General features: G+C 49.3%; 1 protein-coding gene across 4 annotated transcripts in view; it reads right to left on the bottom strand.

The window, feature by feature from the left end:
- UHRF1 (ubiquitin like with PHD and ring finger domains 1) overlaps positions 1–20081 on the bottom strand; it is a 171535-nt gene that overhangs the window by 85673 nt on the left and 65781 nt on the right. For all 4 annotated transcript variants that reach the window (XM_030219374.1, XM_030219377.1, XM_030219375.1 and 1 more), the window contains 3 exons: positions 14903–15066; positions 14271–14486; positions 43–152 (listed from right to left, as the gene is read on the bottom strand). In XM_030219374.1, the coding sequence (XP_030075234.1) occupies positions 43–152; positions 14271–14486; positions 14903–15066 (490 nt within the window). The remainder of the gene's footprint in view (positions 1–42; positions 153–14270; positions 14487–14902; positions 15067–20081) is intronic.

Below are 20081 nucleotides of genomic sequence, written 5' to 3'. Positions count from 1 at the left end.
TGGATTAGTGCTTTAATGTAAGAATATGGGGCATTTACTCACTTTTCTGGGGGCTTTCAGAGCCAACCAGGGCAATACCACCAGGTTCTTCTATCTTGTAAACTTCATTCACAAAGTGAATTCTGCAGTCACTCAAGGAGTCACCAGCATCTCTAAATAATGTGCATAAATTAATGGCAGCTTTTTACCCAAATTCCAGCAAAAGAGGTTTAAAACAAAACACCACACACCCAATAAATTGCCATAACCCTGCTCTTGTAGCTCTGGTGCATATCCAGATTAAAGCTAGCAAAAATCTGAATGCAAGAGTTCTTTGCATAGAAACATGAAGACAAAAACCATATGGCCTATCCAGTTTGCCCATCCATGCCATCTCTCTCCCTTTCACTCTGTTATAAATCATATGTAATTGATGCAAGCTTTCTTGAATTCAGATACAGTTTTATCTGCCACCACCTCCACCAGTGAATTCCACAAATTCACCACCCTTTCCTTCAAGTAGTACTTCCTCAGGTTACTTCTGAGTCTATCCCTTTTCACCTTCTTCCTATGCCTCCTTTCAACTGAAAGGTTTGCCTCCTGTGCATTTATGCCATGTAGGTATTTAAACATCTCTATCACATCTCCCCTCTCTGCCTTTCTTCTAAAGTATACATGTTGAGATCTTTAGGTCTATCCCCATACACTTTATGATGACCACTGACCACTTTAGTAGCCACCCTCTGGACCAACTCCATCCTGTTTATATCCTTTTGAAGGTGCAGTCTCCAGAATTGTAGACAACATTCTAAATGAGGACTCGCCAGAACCTTATCATACAGGGCCTCTTCTACTTGTTTGGCCATTGTAAGATCACACCTAAGTTCGCCTCCTCTTTCATGCACAAAAGTTCCTTACCCCCTAAACTGTCCTATTCCCTTGGATTTTTGCAGCCCAAATAAGAACATATGCATTGCCATACTGGGACTGACCAAAGGTCCATCAAGCCCAGCATCCTGTTTCCAACAGTGGCCAATCCAGGTTACAAGTACCTGGCAAGATCCAAAAACAGTACCAGTACAGTACATTTTATACTGCTTATCCTAGAAATAAGCAGTGGATTTTGACCATTTTAATAATGGCTTATGGACTTTTTAGAAAGTTATCCAAACCTTTAACCCCCGCTAAGCCAACTTTTTACCACATCCTCTGGCAATGAATTCCAGAGTTTAATTACACATTGAGTGAAGAAAAAATTCTCTCAGATTAGTTTTAATTTACTACTTTCTAGCTTCATTGCTTGCCCCCTAGTCCTAGTATTTTTGGAAAGCTTAAACAAGCGATTCATGTCTACCTGTTCCACTGCATTCATTTTACAGACCTCTTTTATCTCCCCCTCAGCCACCTTTTCTCCAAGCTGAAGAGCCCTAGCCGCTTTAGCCTTTCCTCATAGGGAAGTTGTCCCATCCCCTTTATCATTTTTGTCACCCTTCTCTATACCTTTTATAATTCTACTATATCTTTTTTTGAGATGTGATGACCAGAATTGCACACAGTATTCGCGATGCGATCACACCATGGAGCGATACAGCGAATGCTACATACCTGTAGAAGGTATTCTCCGAGGACAGCAGGCTGATTGTTCTCACTGATGGGGGACGTCCACGGCAGCCCCCTCCAATCGGAAACTTTACTAGCAAAGGCCTTTGCTAATCCTCGCGCGCCAATGCGCAGCCGTCTTCCTGCCCGAACCGGCTCGTGTTCGTCAGTCCCATATGTAGCAAGACAAAGACAAGGGAAGACACAACTCCAAAGGGGAGGCGGGCGGGTTTGTGAGAACAATCAACCTGCTGTCCTCGGAGAATACCTTCTACAGATATGTAGCATTCGCTTTCTCCGAGGACAAGCAGGCTGCTTGTTCTCACTGATGGGGTATCCCTAGCCCCCAGGCTCACTCAAAACAACAAACATGGTCAATTGGGCCTCGAAACAGCGAGGACATAACTGAGATTGACCTAACAACTTATCCAACTAACAGAGTGTAGCCTGGAACAGAATAAAAAATGGGCCTAGGGGGGTGGAGTTGGATTCTAAACCCCGAACAGATTCTGAAGCACTGACTGCCCAAACCGACTGTTGCGTCGGGTATCCTGCTGCAGGCAGTAATGAGATGTGAATGTGTGGACAGATGACCACGTCGCAGCTTTGCAGATCTCTTCAATAGTGGCTGACTTCAAGTGGGCCACTGACGCTGCCATGGCTCTAACATTGTGAGCCGTGACATGACCCTCAAGAGCCAGCCCAGCCTGGGCGTAAGTGAAGGAAATGCAATCTGCTAGCCAATTGGAAATGGTGCGTTTCCCCCACAGTCACTCCCCTCCTGTTGGGATCAAAAGAAACAAACAATTGGGCGGTCTGTTGGGCTGTGTCCGCTCCAGATAGAAGGCCAATGCTCTCTTGCAGTCCAATGTGTGCAGCTGACGTTCAGCAGGGCAGGAATGAGGACGGGGAAAGAATGTTGGCAAGACAACTGACTGGTTCAGATGGAACTCCGACACTACCTTTGGCAAGAACTTAGGGTGAGTGCGGAGGACTACTCTATTATGATGAAATTTGATATAAGGAGCATGAGCTACTAGGGCTTGAAGCTCACTGACTCTACGAGCTGAAGTAACTGCCACCAAGAAAATGACCTTCCAGGTCAAGTACTTCAGATGGCAGGAGTTCAGTGGCTCAAAAGGAGGTTTCATCAGCTGGGTGAGAACGACATTGAGATCCCATGACACTGTAGGAGGCTTGACAGGGGGCTTTGACAAAAGCAAACCTCATGAAGCGAACTAAAGGCTGTCCTGAGATCGGCTTACCTTCCACACGGTAATGATATACACTGATTGCGCTAAGGTGAACCCTTACAGAGTTGGTCTTGAGACCAGACTCAGACAAGTGCAGAAAGTATCCAAGCAGGGTCTATGTAGGACAGGAGCGAGGATCTAAGGCCTTGCTGTCACACCAGACGGCAAACCTCCTCCATAAGAAGAAGTAACTCCCCTTAGTGGAATCTTTTCTGGAAGCAAGACGCGGGAGACACCCTCCGACAGACCCAAAGAGGCAAAGTCTACGCTCTCAACATCCAGGCCGTGAGATCCAGAGACTGGAGGTTGAGATGCAGAAGCGCCCCTTCGTTCTGTGTGATGAGGGTCTGAAAACACTCCAATCTCCACGGTTCTTCGGAGGACAACTCCAGAAGGAGAGGGAACCAGATCTGACGCGGCCAAAAAGGAGCAATCAGGATCATGGTGCCTCGGTCTTGCTTGAGTTTCAACAAAGTCTTCCCCACCAGAGGTATGGGAGGATAAGCATACAGCAGGCCTTCCCCCAATCCAGGAGGAAGGCATCCGATGCCAGCCTGCCGTGGGCCTGAAGTCTGGAACAGAACTGAGGGACTTTGTGGTTGGCTTGAGATGCGAAGAGATCTACCAAGGGGGTGCCCCACACTTGGAAAATCTGGCGCACTACTCTGGAGTTGAGCGACCACTTGTGAGGTTGCATAATCCTGCTCAACCTGTCGGCCAGACTGTTTATGCCTGCCAGGTATGTGGCTTGGAGCAACATGCCATAACGGCGAGCCCACAGCCACATGCTGACGGCTTCCTGACACAGGGGGCGAGATCCGGTGTCCCCCTGCTTGTTGATGTAATACATGGCAACCTGGTTGTCTGTCTGAATTTGGATAATTTGGTGGGACAGCCGATCTCTGAAAGCCTTCGGAGCGTTCCAGACCGCTCGTAACTCCAGGAGATTGATCTTCAGATCGCGTTCCTGGAGGGACCAGCTTCCCTGGGTGTGAAGCCCATCGACATGAGCTCCCCACCCCAGGAGAGACGCATCCGTAGTCAGCACTTTTTGTGGCTGAGGAATTTGGAAAGGGCATCCCAGAGTCAAATTGGACCAAATCGTCCACCAATACAGAGATTTGAGAAAACTCGTGGACAGGTGGATCACGTCCTCTAGATCCCCAGCAGCTTGAAACCACTGGGAAGCTAGGGTCCATTGAGCAGATCGTATGTGGAGCCGAGCCATGGCAGTCACATGAACTGTGGAGGCCATGTGGCCAAGCAATCTCAACATCTGCCGAGCTGTGATCTGCTGGGACGCTCGTACCCGGGACAGCAGGTTGTTGGCCCTTGTCTCTGGAAGATAGGCACGAGCCGTCCGAGAATCCAGCAGAGCTCCTATGAATTCGAGTCTCTGTACTGGGAGAAGATGGGACTTTGGATAATTTATCACAAACCCCAGTAGCTCCAAGAGTCGAATAGTCATCTGCATGGACTGTAGAGCTCCTGCCTCGGATGTGTTCTTCACCAGCCAATCGTCGAGATAAGGGAACACATGCACTCCCAGCCTGCGAAGCACTGCTGCTACTACAGCCAGGCACTTCGTGAACAGTCTGGGCGCAGAGGCGAGCCCAAAGGGTAGCACACAGTACTGGAAGTGACTTGTGCCCAGCTGAAATCACAGATACTGCCTGTGAGCTGGCAATATCGGGATGTGCATGTAGGCGTCCTTCAAGTCCAGAGAGCATAGCCAATCGTTTTCCTGAATCATGGGAAGAAGGGTGCCCAGGGAAAGCATCCTGAACTTTTCTTTGACCAGATATTTGTTCAGGGCCCTTAGGTCTAGGATGGGACGTATCCCCCCTGTTTTCTTTTCCACAAGGAAGTACCTGGAATAGAATCCCAGCCCTTCTTGCCCGGATGGCACGGGCTCAACCGCATTGGAACTGAGAAGGGCGGAGAGTTCCTCTGCAAGTACCTGCTTGTGCTGGAAGCTGTAGGACTGAGCTCCCGGTGGGCAATTTGGAGGCTTCGAGGCCAAATTGAGGGTGTACCCTTGCCGGACTATTTAAAGAACCCAACGGTCGGAAGTTACAAGAGGCCACCTTTGGTGAAAAACTTTCAACCTCCCCCCGACCGGCAGATCGCCCGGCACGGACACGTCGATGTCGGCTATGCTCTGCTGGAGCCAGTCAAAAGCTCACCCCCTGCTTTTGCTGGGGAGCCGAGGGGTCTTGCTGAGGCGCACGCTGCTGACGAGAGCGAGCGCGCTGGGGCTTAGCCTGGGCCGCAGGCTGGCGAGAGGGAGGATTGTACCTACGCTTACTAGAAGAGTAGGGAACAGTCCTCCTTCCCCCATAAAAACGTCTGAGGAGGTAGATGCTGAAGGCTGCCGGCGGGAGAATTTGTCGAAAGCGTTATCCCGCTGGTGGAGCTGTTCTACCACCTGTTCGACTTTTTCTCCAAAAATGTTGTCCGCTCGGCAAGGGGAGTCCGCAATCCGCTGCTGGATTCTATTCTCCAGGTCAGAGGCACGCAGCCATGAGAGTCTGCGCATCACCACACCTTGAGCAGCGGCCCTGGACGCAACATCGAAGGTATCATATACCCCTCTGGCCAAGAATTTTCTGCACGCCTTCAGCTGCCTGACCACCTCCTGAAACGGCTTGACTTGCTCAGGAGGGAGCTTGTCCACCAAGCCCGCCAACTGCCGCACATTGTTCCACATATGGATGCTCGTGTAGAGCTGGTAGGACCGAATCTTGGCCACGAGCATAGAGGAATGATAGGCCTTCCTCCCAAAGGAGTCTAAGGTTCTGGAGTCTTTGCCCGGGGGCGCCAAAGCATGCTCTCTAGAACTCTTAGCCTTCTTTAGGGCCAGATCCACCACACCAGATTCGTGAGGCAACTGAGTGTGCATCAGCTCTGGGTCCTCATGGATCCGATACTGGGATTCGATCATCTTGGGAATGTGGGGATTAGTTAGTGGCTTGGTCCAGTTCGCCAGCAATGTCTTTTTTAGGACATGATGCATGGGTACTGTGGACGCTTCCTTAGGTGGAGAAGGATAGTCCAAGAGCTCAAACATTTCAGCCCTGGTCTCATCCTCCACAACCACCGGGAAGGGGATGGCCGTAGACATCTCCCGGACAAAGGCCGAGAAAGACAGACTCTCGGGAGGAGAAAGCTGCCTTTCAGGGGAGGGAGTGGGATCAGAAGGAAGGCCATCAGACTCCTCGTCAGAGAAATATCCGATGTCCTCCTCCTCCTCCCAGGAGGCTTCACCATCGGTATCAGACACAAGTTCACGAACCTGTGTCTGAAGCCGTGCCTGACTCGACTCCGTGGAAACACGGCCACGGTAGGAGCGTCGAGAGGTGGACTCCCTCGCCAGCACCGGCGAAGCTCCCTCCGCCGACGTCGTCGGGGAGTCTGCCTGGGAGGCGGCTGCAGCCGGTACCGCAAGCGGTACCGGAGACCTCACCTCGGGCAAGGGGCCAGCCGGCGCCTCACTCGACGGTACTGGTGACTCAAGCACCCCCGGTACCGGAGGGGAAGGGCGCAACAGCTCTCCCAGAATCTCTGGAAGAACGGCCCGGAGACTCTCGTGCAGAGCGGCTGTGGAGAAAGACTGGGAAGCCGATGCAGGCGTCGATGTCTGAGTCTGTTCCGGGCGTGGAGGCTGTTCAGGGCTGTCCAAGATGGAGCGCATCGACACCTCCTGAACAGAGGGTGAGTGGTCCTCCCGGTGCCGATGCCTACTGGGTGCCGACTGCCTCGGCGACCCAGAGCTCTCGGTACCAAGACGGGAAGGAGACCGGTGACGATGCTTCTTAGACTTCTTCAAGCGAAGCATGTCACCGGAGCTTCCCGGTACCGACGAGGACGACGTAGAATCCAGCCGTCGCTTCCTCGAGGCCAAGGCCGAAGAAGGTCGATCTCGGGGGGGCTGTACCGCAGGAGCCCTCATGACAGGGGGAGACCCATCCGAAGGCTCACCGCCACCAGCAGGGGAATGGACAGCGGCACTCCAGACGAAGCACCACCGTCCGACGACATCAGCAACAGCGGAGGTCCCGGTACCACCGACGTCGACGCAGCCTTTCGATACCTCGGTACCGACGATGCCGAAGGTAGGGGCCTCGATGCCGAAGGTAGAGGCCTCGATGCAGTCGATGCCGATGCCAAAGACTTCGATGCTGTCAATGTCAATGCACTCAATGCCCATGCTGTTGTCATCGAAGAGCCCGAGAACAACGCGTTCCACTGGGCCAATCTCGCTACCTGAGTCCTCTTTTTTAAGAGAGCACAAAGACTGCAGGCCTGCGGGCAGTGCCCAGACCCCAGACACTGAAGACACGAAGCGTGCCTATCAGTGAGCGAGATTACCCGGGCGCACTGGGTGCACTTCTTGAAGCCGCTGGAAGACTTCGATGACATGGGCGGAAAAATCACGCCGGCGAAATCAAAATTCAGGATGACGAAGGGCACCAAAAAGATGGGAGAAAAAACCCAAATCGAGGCCAAATAGGCCGGTCCCGAAAGTGAAAGGAAACTTACGCGGGAAAAAGCTGGAAACATGGGAAAAGGGTAAAGACCGATCGGTCTCTTTTTTTTTTTTTTTTTGCGAAAATCGCGAAGACGCGCAAGGATCAACTTGAGGGGCACGAAACGGCGGTAAAACACGACCGTCCTGAGCACGGACAAAAGAAGACTGACGAACACGAGCCGGTTCGGGCGGGAAGACGGCCGCGCATGCGCAGTGCGCATCGGCGCGCGAGGACTAGCAAAGGCCTTTGCTAGTAAAGTTTCTGATTGGAGGGGGCTGCTGTGGACGTCACCCATCAGTGAGAACAAGCAGCCTGCTTGTCCTCGGAGAAAAAGTATTATAACATCCTCAATTTTGTTTTCCATTCCTTTCCTAATACCTAACATTCTATTTGCTTTCTCAACTGCTGCTGCAGCACATAAGAGCAGAGGGTTTCAACGTATCAACAATGACACCTAGATCCCTTTCCTGGCCCTTGACTCCTAATGTGGAATCTTCCATCTCAGAGCTATAGTTCAGGTTTCTCTTTCCCACATGCATCACTTTGCACTTGTTCACATTAAAAGTCATCTGCCATTTGAATACCCAGTCTCCAAAGGTCCTCCTGCAATTTAACAACTTTGAATAACTGTCATCAGCAAATTTAATTACTTCAATAGTTACTCCCATCTCTAGATCATTTATAAATATGTTAAAAAGCAGCAGTTCCAGCACAGATCCCTGAGGAACCTCGCAATCTACCCTTCTCCATTGAGAATACTGACTGTTAGAGTAGGGTTAAATGGTTAAAACTGCTCCACTTAAATGAGTTAACACCTCTTAGTGGAGTCTTTCCTGGAAGCCAGCAAAATGCAGGAGACCCCTACAGATTCAAATTCTACACTCTCAACATCCAAGCTATGAGGGACAGGGATTGAAGGTTGGGGTTCAGAAGAGATCCTTTGTTCTGTGTGGAATATTTTCTGACCCTCATCAATCTCAACATATCTTCAGAGGACAACTCCAGAAAAGCAAACCAGATCTGCCTCAGCCAGTAAGGTGCAATTAGGATCATAGTTCCCTGGTCTTGCTTGAGTTTCAGCAAAGTATTCTCTACAACAGGTATAAGAGGATTTGCATACAGAAGTCCCGTCCCCTGATGTAGGAGAAATGTATCCAACACTAGTCTTTCATGTGATCTGAGCCTGAATATAAACTGGGGGACTTCGTGGTTGAGATGGATGACAAAAAGATCCACTAAGGGGGTGCTCCACACTCAGATTTTGTGGGCTATGCCCATGTTGAGAGACCACTCATGCGGTTGCAAAACCCTGCTCAATCTGTCCACCAGGCAGTTGCCCTTTCCTTGTTGGTACATGGCTCAAGTATCATTCCATAAAGGAGGGCCCACTGCCACTTTCCCATTGCTTCCTAAGGGGTAGGAACCCATACACCCTGCTTGTCCACATAGAACATTATAACTTGGTTGTCCTTTTGAATGAGAATTTGGTTCTGTAGCCATCTCTGAAAGCCTTTAGTGTTCCAAATGAACCTCAGCTTGAGCAGGTTGATATGAAGATGTTAACTGAGCAGACTAAGTTCCCTAGATTGGATGCAAATGTTGTTAATGCTGAGACGGTAGCCCCACAGTTGAATTCGATAGAATTGTCCATCATGAGTTAACTCTGGCAGAATCTGGATTGCATATGCTAGATTCCCAGCTACCTAAGGCCACTGGGAAGCTAGGGTCCACTAGGCCACTCTCAAATGGGTGCAACATGCACTATTGAGACCATGTGGCTCATCAATCTCAACACTTGCCAAGCTATGACCTGTTTGTTGCTTCTAATCTGCAAAGCTAAATGCTGTCAAGGTGTCTGCTCTCTCTCATGGGAAAAAAGCCCAAGCTCCTGTGTACCAATCGGTGGACTGGAAGAAGGTGGGACGAAGTAGTTTAAGACAAACCCTAGTAGCTCCAACACCCAAATAGTCATATTGACTGTTGCTCCCTCCTGAGATGTGCTCTTAACCAGTCAATTGTCCAGAAAGGAAACGCATACTCCCAGTCTGCGCAAACACACTGCAACTACCACTAAACATGTGGTGAATACCCTGGGAGCTGACACGAGTCCAAACAGCAGAACACAGTACTGGTAGTGGTGTTTCCCTATTTGAAATCAGATACCTCCTGTGATTGGGAAGTATTGAAATATGGGTATATGCATCCTTCCAGTCCAGAGAGCATAGCCAATCATTTTCCTGAATTATGGGGTGTCCAGGGAAATCATCCTGAACTTAACTTTGACCAGGAATTTGTTCAGAGTCCTTAAACCTAGAATGGGATGAAATCCCCTGTCTTTTTGGGCAGATGAAGTATCTGAAATAGAATCCCTTCCCTTCTTGCCCTAGTAGTACAGATTCGACTGCATTCGCCTGCAGAAGGGCAGAAATTCCCTCTACAAGAGCCTGCTTGTGCTGAGAGCTGATGTATGAAGCTCGCTGTGGGCAATTTGATGGTCATTAAACAAGACGACTATTTGAAGAACCCACTGAGCGGATGTTACAAGGGGCCAACTGTGTTGGTAAAAATTCAGCCTCTACCCTACCAGTAAGCCTACCATCTAGGCCACTTGAAAACCTCCTAGAAGAGAAGGTGGGCTGCAGGTTGCCAAGTTAGGGTTTAGATGGTATCTATGTGTTTGATGAGGTCCACAACCTCTTCTACTTTATCTTCAAACAGGTTGTCACCTCAGCAGGGAACATCTACCAACCTCTCCTGAGCTGCTGGTTCTAGCTCAGAGACATGCAGTCATGAGAGTCTGCGTATCCCTACATCCATGGCGTACAGTCTAGAGTCATACGCATCCTTGGCCAATATTTTCTAAACTCCAGCTGCTTACTGGCCAACTAATGAAACTGTGTGGCCTGCTCCTATGGGAGAGAATCCGCAAGATAGTGTACTGCGGACCAGAAGACTGCAATTAAAGGCTCACGTAAAGCTGGTAGGACTGGATGCAGGCAATGAGAATCTGGGCCTGAAAAGCTTTCCTCCCAAACGAGTCCAGTGTCCGAGCCTCTCTACCTGGTGGCGCCGAGGCCCGAGTCCTGGAACTCCTAGCTCATTTGAGGGCAGATTCATCCATCAGAATGTGGTGAGGCAACTGGGCCCTCTTGAATCCAGGAGCCTTCTGGATATGATACTACACTGCATATCCACTTCTTAGGCGCAACCTGCACAGAGAGGGGAAATTCTGTTCTTCAGTGCATCTTTAAGGATAGGGTGTAATGGTACTGTGACCCCTTCCTTAGGAGAAGACTCAGTCTAGGACAGTTAACATTTCTGCCCTAGGCTTTTTCTCCTTCTCCAACTTAAAGGGGATGGAAGAAGCCATTTTTCTAACAAAAATCAGTAAAGAGACAACCTCAGGTGGAGATTTAGGTTTCTCTTAAGACTGTGAGGGATCAGAGGGTCTCTCATAAGACTCCTCCTCCAAAAAGTAGTGTGTTCCTCCTCTGAACGCCCCCCCCCCCCCCACCTCAGACTCTTCACTGTACTTGCCATGAACAGCACTGAGGTACAGATCAACCCTCCAGGCTCCAGGGAAGCTTCCCCCCTCCTCCCAACCCCCCCCACCCCCGACATCGAGAGAAGTATTATGTATTGATATTGACACCCTTTCATGTACAAACGTGGAGATCTCTGCTCAGGCATGGGTTGAGCCGCCAGAAGAATCTGGGGCCGATCTGCAGCTGGTGCAAGTGCCCTCAATGACCGAGTGGTTTGCAGCTGCAGCATCTGTGCCAGCTCCTCCCCGACCATAGCTCAGACCTTCTCATCGAAGGAAGGAATCAGCAAAGACAGGGGAGCCGGAGGAGAGGCAGCCTGAGAAAGCTGAGAGACTTGTGCACTGGCACCTCTTCCAGAGAGGGAGCACTCTACCTGGGGCCAGCGCTCCTCGGGTACCAGCAAAGCCGATGCCCTGGTGCATCTGGAACTGTGCGATGAGGACCAATTACTGTGCTGCTTGGGCTTCCCCCCGATGCTCAGTATGTGTCCATCAGTGCCGACAAGAATGTTGTCAAACCCGTACATGCCCTCGGTGTCAGGTCCTACTCTCAGTGTTTGATGTAGAGAGGTGGAGACCTTCTCTATGCCTGTGCACTCCCAATGGACTTGGCAGCCATTGAGGTTGATGTTTCTGGCGCTGACGACAATGTACAAGACTTTGAGGAGCCAAAATGTCTCTCCTGTCGGACCTGCTGCTCTACCCTGTTTTCAACTGCACTTTCAAACAGAGAGAAAAAGAGTTAGGCTCATGGTCAGGCCCCAAGGCACCCAATGCACCAAGAATGCAGGTCCATCACAGAAGTCACCCAATTACACTGGAAAGCCACAGAGGATCTTCTGGGACATCGAGAAAAGAATTGCAGCCAACAAACTCAACTGTAAACCGAAAAAAGGGCAGCATTCAAATTCAGGTCAGTGCTCCAGCCTAAACGGGTCTAATAGCTCATGAAAAATAACTTGAAGAGCCGAAACAACTAGTTAAAATAAAGAAAATAAAAAGAAGCTACAAATAGCAAATAAGATGAACAAGAACAAACACGAAGGAAGGCACTGCAAAGAGAAAGATATGCACTGTGAGAATACAAAACATCCTCCATGCTCTGCAAAAACACCACCACTGAGGGACCCATGCGTCAGGCAGAAAGGCACCAATGTATGTGTGATTGGACGCTGCTAGAAAGCTCTCCAATAATCTTGTTAGTCAGCATCCACACTGGGTTCCGTTGGATGACATTACCTATCTGTGAGAATACGACAACCTGCTTGTTCTCGGAGAGCATCTTTTTCTTCAGAGCAAGTTCTACTTACCACTACCCTCGGTCACCTTCCATTCAACCAGTTCCTAACTCGGTGAGTCAGTCAACATGGAACCGAGTCAAATGCTTTGCTAAAAGCAAAATGCACTACACTCAGCACTCTCCCCTCAATCCAACTCTCTAGTCAGAGTCATAGAAATTAATTAGATTTCTCTGACAAGACCTGCCTCTAGTGAAACCATGTTTCCTCGGGTCCTGTAATCTATTGGATTCCAAAAACTGTCCTCATGCATTTGTTTTCAAATCCTGTAATACCAATATTGTGGGGGGGGGGGGGGGGGTGGAGACAATACAAACACAATTTCTCAATTAAAATTAGATTTGACAAGCATGTGTGTACCAAAAAGCCACAATCTGATCTAGAAATAGCCAGAAATACAGTGGGGGAAATAAGTATTTGATCCCTTGCTGATTTTGTAAGTTTGCCCACTGACAAAGACATGAGCAGCCCATAATTGAAGGGTAGGTTATTGGTAACAGTGAGAGATAGCACATCACAAATTAAATCCGGAAAATCACATTGTGGAAAGTATATGAATTTATTTGCATTCTGCAGAGGGAAATAAGTATTTAATCCCTCTGGCAAACAAGACCTAATACTTGGTGGCAAAACCCTTGTTGGCAAGCACAGCGGTCAGACGTCTTCTGTAGTTGATGATGAGGTTTGCACACATGTCAGGAGGAATTTTGGTCCACTCCTCTTTGCAGATCATCTCTAAATCATTAAGAGTTCTGGGCTGTCGCTTGGCAACTCGCAGCTTCAGCTCCCTCCATAAGTTTTCAATGGGATTAAGGTCTGGTGACTGGCTAGGCCACTCCATGACCCTAATGTGCTTCTTCCTGAGCCACTCCTTTGTTGCCTTGGCTGTATGTTTTGGGTCATTGTCGTGCTGGAAGACCCAGCCACGACCCATTTTTAAGGCCCTGGAGGAGGGAAGGAGGTTGTCACTCAGAATTGTACGGTACATGGCCCCATCCATTCTCCCATTGATGCGGTGAAGTAGTCCTGTGCCCTTAGCAGAGAAACACCCCCAAAACATAACATTTCCACCTCCATGCTTGACAGTGGGGACGGTGTTCTTTGGGTCATAGGCAGCATTTCTCTTCCTCCAAACACGGCGAGTTGAGTTCATGATAAAGAGCTCAATTTTTGTCTCATCTGACCACAGCACCTTCTCCCAATCACTCTCGGCATCATCCAGGTGTTCACTGGCAAACTTCAGACGGGCCGTCACATGTGCCTTCCGGAGCAGGGGGACCTTGCGGGCACTGCAGGATTGCAATCCGTTATGTCGTAATGTGTTACCAATGGTTTTCGTGGTGACAGTGGTCCCAGCTGCCTTGAGATCATTGACAAGTTCCCCCCTTGTAGTTGTAGACTGATTTCTAACCTTCCTCATGATCAAGGATACCCCACGAGGTGAGATTTTGCGTGGAGCCCCAGATCTTTGTCGATTGACAGTCATTTTGTACTTCTTCCATTTTCTTACTATGGCACCAACAGTTGTCTCCTTCTCGCCCAGCGTCTTACTGATGGTTTTGTAGCCCATTCCAGCCTTGTGCAGGTGTATGATCTTGTCCCTGACATCCTTAGACAGCTCCTTGCTCTTGGCCATTTTGTAGAGGTTAGAGTCTGACTGATTCACTGAGTCTGTGGACAGGTGTCTTTCATACAGGTGACCATTGCCGACAGCTGTCTGTCATGCAGGTAACGAGTTGATTTGGAGCATCTACCTGGTCTGTAGGGGCCAGATCTCTTACTGGTTGGTGGGGGATCAAATACTTATTTCCCTCTGCAGAATGCAAATAAATTCATACACTTTCCACAATGTGATTTTCCGGATTTAATTTGTGATGTGCTATCTCTCACTGTTACCAATAACCTACCCTTCAATTATGGGCTGCTCATGTCTTTGTCAGTGGGCAAACTTACAAAATCAGCAAGGGATCAAATACTTATTTCCCCCACTGTATATGTGCTACAAATTAATTTTGTGGCATCTCTGAACATGCTACCAGTAGGAAAAAACCTAGCAATAGCTTACCCAAGTAGAATATTTGCATATATTTCCTTTATGGTCCTAGTCTCTCTCATCCTCAGGATCTCTGCATCATACCAGAAGCCACGTTCTTTAGGCTCATCAGGATTGTAGTTCACCATTGCCACTTGTCCAACCTCCAACTGGTCCCACTTTAGCAATGTGCGTGCACGAGCACGCACATCTTTACCACTCAAAAGCACAACTCCATGTTCTGGATAGCTTTTAGGAAAAGCAAAGAAATGAACTGCATTAGATTTACTGCTTTGTACACAACACACACTTAATATATAAAAATTAATATACTATGACACAAGCCAAACTATGGCTTAAATGAGCAATCTGCATCTATAAACAATGTTATGTACAGCACTCTATTCACAAGCACTGTTTAGGTACAGTCCTGTACCAGTTTCTCAAGCACAACAAATTCACTCTTGCTTTCTAGATTAAGAATACTGGGCCTATGTTATCAAAATTCACTCCCACAGTATTCATTGGGGAAATATTTGCTTAGTTTGAGATTCAGATACCAGACACAAGGCTTGACCACACAGCACCATCAAGTAGCCATTATGCACGCTTATTATCCTTGATGTGATTTTTTTTTTTTTAATCTTTAGCGTCAGGCGACTTACTCTTCATACTTCACGTGATATACTACTTCCTCTTCAACAGCAGCTGCCACCTGCTGCTCAGACTCTGAGCTATCACCAGCCCTTTCTTTCCTTGTGACGTTTACAACCTGGGCTTCAAACCATGCTCCCATGTTCATGTCCCGAGCATCCACACATTCACTGATCTGAAGGCAGAACAGATAAAAAGGAATTTTTCAAAATGTTTTCAAAGGACAAAAGGATGTTTAAAAAAAAAGTGTTTACAAGTGAGCAACTAAATACAAAGGCAATACTTCACATTAAATTTCTCTCCCTTCTCTTTGCTACAGCAATTACCTTCAACAAAATAGTCAGCTAACAATGCAGTCAGCATGCATACTGTGCTCAATAGTCTGCCACTCCTTCCACTGAAAGGAAAGCTTCAACATATACCGATGCTCACTCACTCACATGTTTCTCCTACATATTACTCATTTTTTGATTCATAAGTCTCAAACCCTCTATATGGCTCTTCAAAACCACAAATCAATGGTAGAACAGAAGACATTAGCTCTTACCTGATGACTAATGGAAAGAAAATTATCAGGTAAGACCTAACCTCTCCTTCTATTGTGTAGCTTCCCACTATTCCACAACCTGTGGGATAGTCAAAAGCAATCCCTAGAGTGGGTGGGACCTTGGTGTTGCTGCCCTCATAACGAAAGCCCCAGAACTGGCTTTTAAGCACGCCAAATGATCCCCCTATAATGCTTGGCAAAGGTATGCAGCATCAACCATGTCGCCATCTTGTAAATATCCACTGGAGACAGTAAGGTACTCCTCGTAGAATGAGCCTTCTTCCCTGCAAGCAGATAAGCTGATGTGATACTCCTACGGTCAGCTAACAATTGAGGACTTGGAAGCCACGAGGCCAAGCCTCTGCTTACCAAAATGCAGTGAGTCCGATTTGCAAAACTCTGTGATCTCCACATATCTAATGAGGCCTCTACGCACATCAATAAGCTTCAAGGAAAAAAAATACCAAGCCTCTTCATCCTCTCTGTGAAAGGACAGAAGCTCCACAGATTGGTCAAGATGAAGGGAAAATTAGGTTCTTACCTTGGTAATTTTCTTTCCTTTAGTCACAGCAGATGTATCCATTACAAATGGGTTGTGTCCACATACCAGCAGGGGGAGATAGAGAACACTGAAAACCATAGTGCCTCTAGGACGGCTAGCTCCATCTGCCTCAGTATTTTGAAGCTTACAAAGCAGTGTTAAACCGCAAAGTAACATAACATGAACTTTCCTCACAACGAACAAACTCCCCAAAACAGGAGCAATAACACAAAGAAGGGATGAACTCAACCTCCTGTAGTAGAACAGAAATTCCAACTTCTCCCAATGAGGGAACATGTCTGCAGGAAAAACTGAACACAAAACAGAGTCAATCAGGGAGGGATCATGGATTCATCTGCTGTGACTAAAGGAAAGAAAATTACCAAGGTAAGAACCTAATTTTCCCTTCCTTGTCATCAGCAGCAGATGAATCCATTACGCATGGGATGTATCAAAGCAATCCCTAGATAGGGCGGGAACAAGCCACACCACGCGCAAGCACTTGTGCTCCAAAAAGCGCGTCCCTCCTGGCAGCCACATCCAGCCTGTAATGACGGGCAAAAGAGAGCTTAGAAGCCCAAGTAGCTGCACTACATATCTCTTAAAGAGAGAGTGCTCCCGTCTCAGCCCAGAGGAAGAAATCGCTCTTGTGGAATGTGCCTTAAAGGCGTCAGGCAGAGGCAGGCCTGATAGCAGATATGCAGAAAAAATGGCTTCCTTAAGCCAACGGGCTATAGTGGCTTTAGACGCTAGAGACCCTCTGCGAGGACATGACAACAAGACAAAAAGGTGATCAGAGGTCCTGAAAGCATTTGGCATCGGCAGATACTGCAACAGAGCCCTACGCACATCCAGAAGGTGCAACTGCCCAAAAGATTCTGGAAACTCCTCCCTAGGAAAGGAGGGCAGATAAATAGGCTGGTTTAGGTGAAACGCTGAAACCACCTTAGGCAGGAAGGCACAGTACATACTGTTACTCCGGACTGAGAATTCCAGAAATGGGTCTCGACAGGACAGCGCCTGGAGCTCAGACACCCGTCTCGCCGATGTAATGGCCACCAAAAAGACTGTCTTTAGAGTCACATCCATCTCTGAAGCTCGCCTCAGCGGCTCGAAGGTCGAACACTGAAGAGCCTTTAATACTAGCCCCAGGTTCCAAGCCGGACAAGAGGCCCCCACGGGAGGCCGAAGCGCCCCTCAAAGAAACCGTGCAATGTCCGGATGCGCAGCCAGGGAGAGGCCAGCGACCTTACCCCAAAAACATGCCAAGGCTGCCACTTGAACACGTAGGGACTTATAGGCCAAGCCTTTTTGTATACCATCCTGCAAAAAGTCAAGTATTGGCGAGACAGAAGCCCGCATGGGTGTGATTGCTTTAGAAACACAACAAGCCTCAAACTGGCGCCAGATCCGAGCATAGGTAACGGAAGTGGAACACTTGCGGGCCTGCAAGAGAGTGGAGATGACCTTGTTAGAATAGCCCTTGTCTGTCAATTGCGCCCTCTCAATAGCCATGCTGTAAGACCAAAGCGGCAGGGATCCTCCATGGTCACCGGCCTCTGCATCAACAGGTTCGGTACCAGAGGCAAAGGAAGGGGAGCCTCCACCAGCATCCGCATACCACGGCCACCTGGGCCAATCAGGATCACCACTCCTTGATGCAGCCGAATTCGCAGGAGTCGCCGCCCTATTAAGGGCCAAAGGAGGGAACACATACAGGAGGCCCGGGGGCCAGGGTTGAGCCAAGGCATCCAACCCCGCCGAGTGAGGATCTCTCAGTCTGCTGAAAAAGGACGGGATTTTGGCATTTGTGCTTGAGGCCATAAGATCCGCAATGGGCGTTCCCCATTTGGCACAGATCTGAAGGAACACTTCGTCTGCCAGTTCCCACTCCGCTGGGTCGATTTGATACCTGCTTAGAAAATCGGCTTGCATGTTGCTCTGACCTACTATGTGAGCTGCTGACAGAAGCTGCAGGTGTAGCTCGGCCCAGTGGCATATCTGAGTGGCCTCTGCGGCCAGTGTTTGACACTGAGTGCCGCCTTGTCGATTTATGTAGGCCACTATTGTCGTGTTGTCCGACAGAACTCTGACAGCCAGTCCCTTCAGAGTCATGCGAAAGGCCAGAAGAGCCTGGAATATCGCTCTCAGTTCCAAGCGATTGACAGACCACCCCGTTTCCTCGGGTGTCCACAGACCCTGGGCATAGCTTCCCTGGCAATGTGCTTCCCAGCCCTTCAGGCTGGCATCCGTTACCACCAGGCACCAATCGGGAAGCGCTAGAGACATTCCTCGCCGCAGCATGCTGTCTGAGAGCCACCACTCCATACTGAGTCGGGCCGCAGGGAGCCACGTGAGTCTGCGTTGATAATCCTAGGACATAGCAGACCATCGTTGAAGCAGGGCAATCTGCAGAGGTCTCGTGCGCTCTCGCCCATGGCACCACTTCCAAGGTGGCCATCATCGACCTCAACAGCTGGACAAAGTCCCAAGCTCGTGGGCGAGGCATCCTCAGGAGCAGACAGACCTGATTCTGAAGCTTGAACCGCCTTTGGTGGGGTAGAAAGACAAACCCCGAGGCTGTGTCGAACCGGAGCCCCAAATATTCTAGAGATTGAGAGGGGGTCAGGTGACTTTTGGGTATATTGACGACCCAGCCCAGAGATTGCAGTACTGAGACCACTCTGGCTGTTACATGACGACTCTCTTCTGCAGAGTCCGCTCTGATGAGCCGGTCATCGAGGTACGGGTGAACCCGGATACCCTCTCGCCTGAGAAAAGCAGCTACTACCACCATTACCTTGGAAAAGGTTCGGGGAGCTGTGGCGAGGCCAAAAGGCAAGGCCCAAAACTGGAAGTGATTTCCCAACATCGCTAACAGGAGGAACCGTTGGTGCGGGGGCCATATAGGAATGTGTAAGTAAGCTTCTTTTAGGTCCAGAGATGTGAAGAATTCTCCTGGCTGTACCACCACAATGACAGAGCGCAGGGTTTCCATGTGAAAATGCTGCACTCTTAGTGACTCGTTGACTTTCTTTAAGTCGAGAATGGGCCGAAAAGACCCGCCTTTTTGCGACACCACAAAATAATTGGAGTAACGACCGCAGCCGTGTTCGGCGGGAGGCACAGAGATTACCGCTCCAAGATGCAACAAGACTTGTAAGGTCTCCTCTACCGCCGCCCATTTGACGGCAGTACCGCATCGTGACTCCACAAACATCTCTCACCGGGGCACCAAATTCCAATCGGTAACCTTCTCTGATCAGGTCCAGGACCCACTGATCTGAGGTAATCTTGGTCCACTCCTCTAGAAAGAGGGAAAGGTGTCCTCCTACAGCTGTAAAGGAGGAGTGGACCAGCAACCCATCATTGTGGAGGACGGCCCTGAACTCCTGGCCTTGAGCCGGCCGCTGCGATACCTTCTAGCTTCACGGAAGCGAGGTCTGGAGGAGGAGGAGGGAACCACTTGACCCTTGGAAGAAGGCCGCGGCCTATCCTCAGGTAACCACTGGGGTTTAGCATCCCCCAGGTCTTTAACAATCCTCTCCAAATAACAGAAGGCCCCAAAAGGGCAACTTCACCAGCCTTTGCTTAGAGACCATGTCAGCCGCCCAATGCCGTAGCCATAGAAGGCAGCAGGCGGACACCGCCACAGACATCTGTTTAGCCGAAACTCTGACCAGATCATAGAGGGCGTCAGCTAAAAATGAAAAGGCCGACTCCATGCGCGGTGCAACCTCAGCTAGGGACTCCGCACCATCCACAGGCTGTTCCACTGCCTGTTGTAACCAAGAGAGGCAGGCTCGAGCAGCATAAGAACTGCAGACGCCCTTAAGGCTAGGCCCGAAATCTCAAAGGACCGTTTTAGTGCTGATTCCAGCCGCCGGTCCTGAATGTCCTTCAGGGAGACCCCACCCTCTACTGGGAGGGCGGTCTTTTTTTGTCACCGCTGTGACTAAGGCATCCAACTTTAGGCATCCCAAAACGGGCCAAGTGCTCCTCACTCAAGAGGGTAAAGATGCCCCATCGCCCTGGCCTCAGGGTCAGCCCATTGAGCAGAAATAAGCTCTTGGATGGAGTCATGCAAAGGAAAGGCACGAGC

The sequence above is a fragment of the Microcaecilia unicolor genome, chromosome 11, assembly GCF_901765095.1.
Source record: "Microcaecilia unicolor chromosome 11, aMicUni1.1, whole genome shotgun sequence".
NCBI classification, from domain to species: domain Eukaryota; kingdom Metazoa; phylum Chordata; class Amphibia; order Gymnophiona; family Siphonopidae; genus Microcaecilia; species Microcaecilia unicolor.
This window is presented reverse-complemented; position numbering and strand designations above follow the sequence as displayed.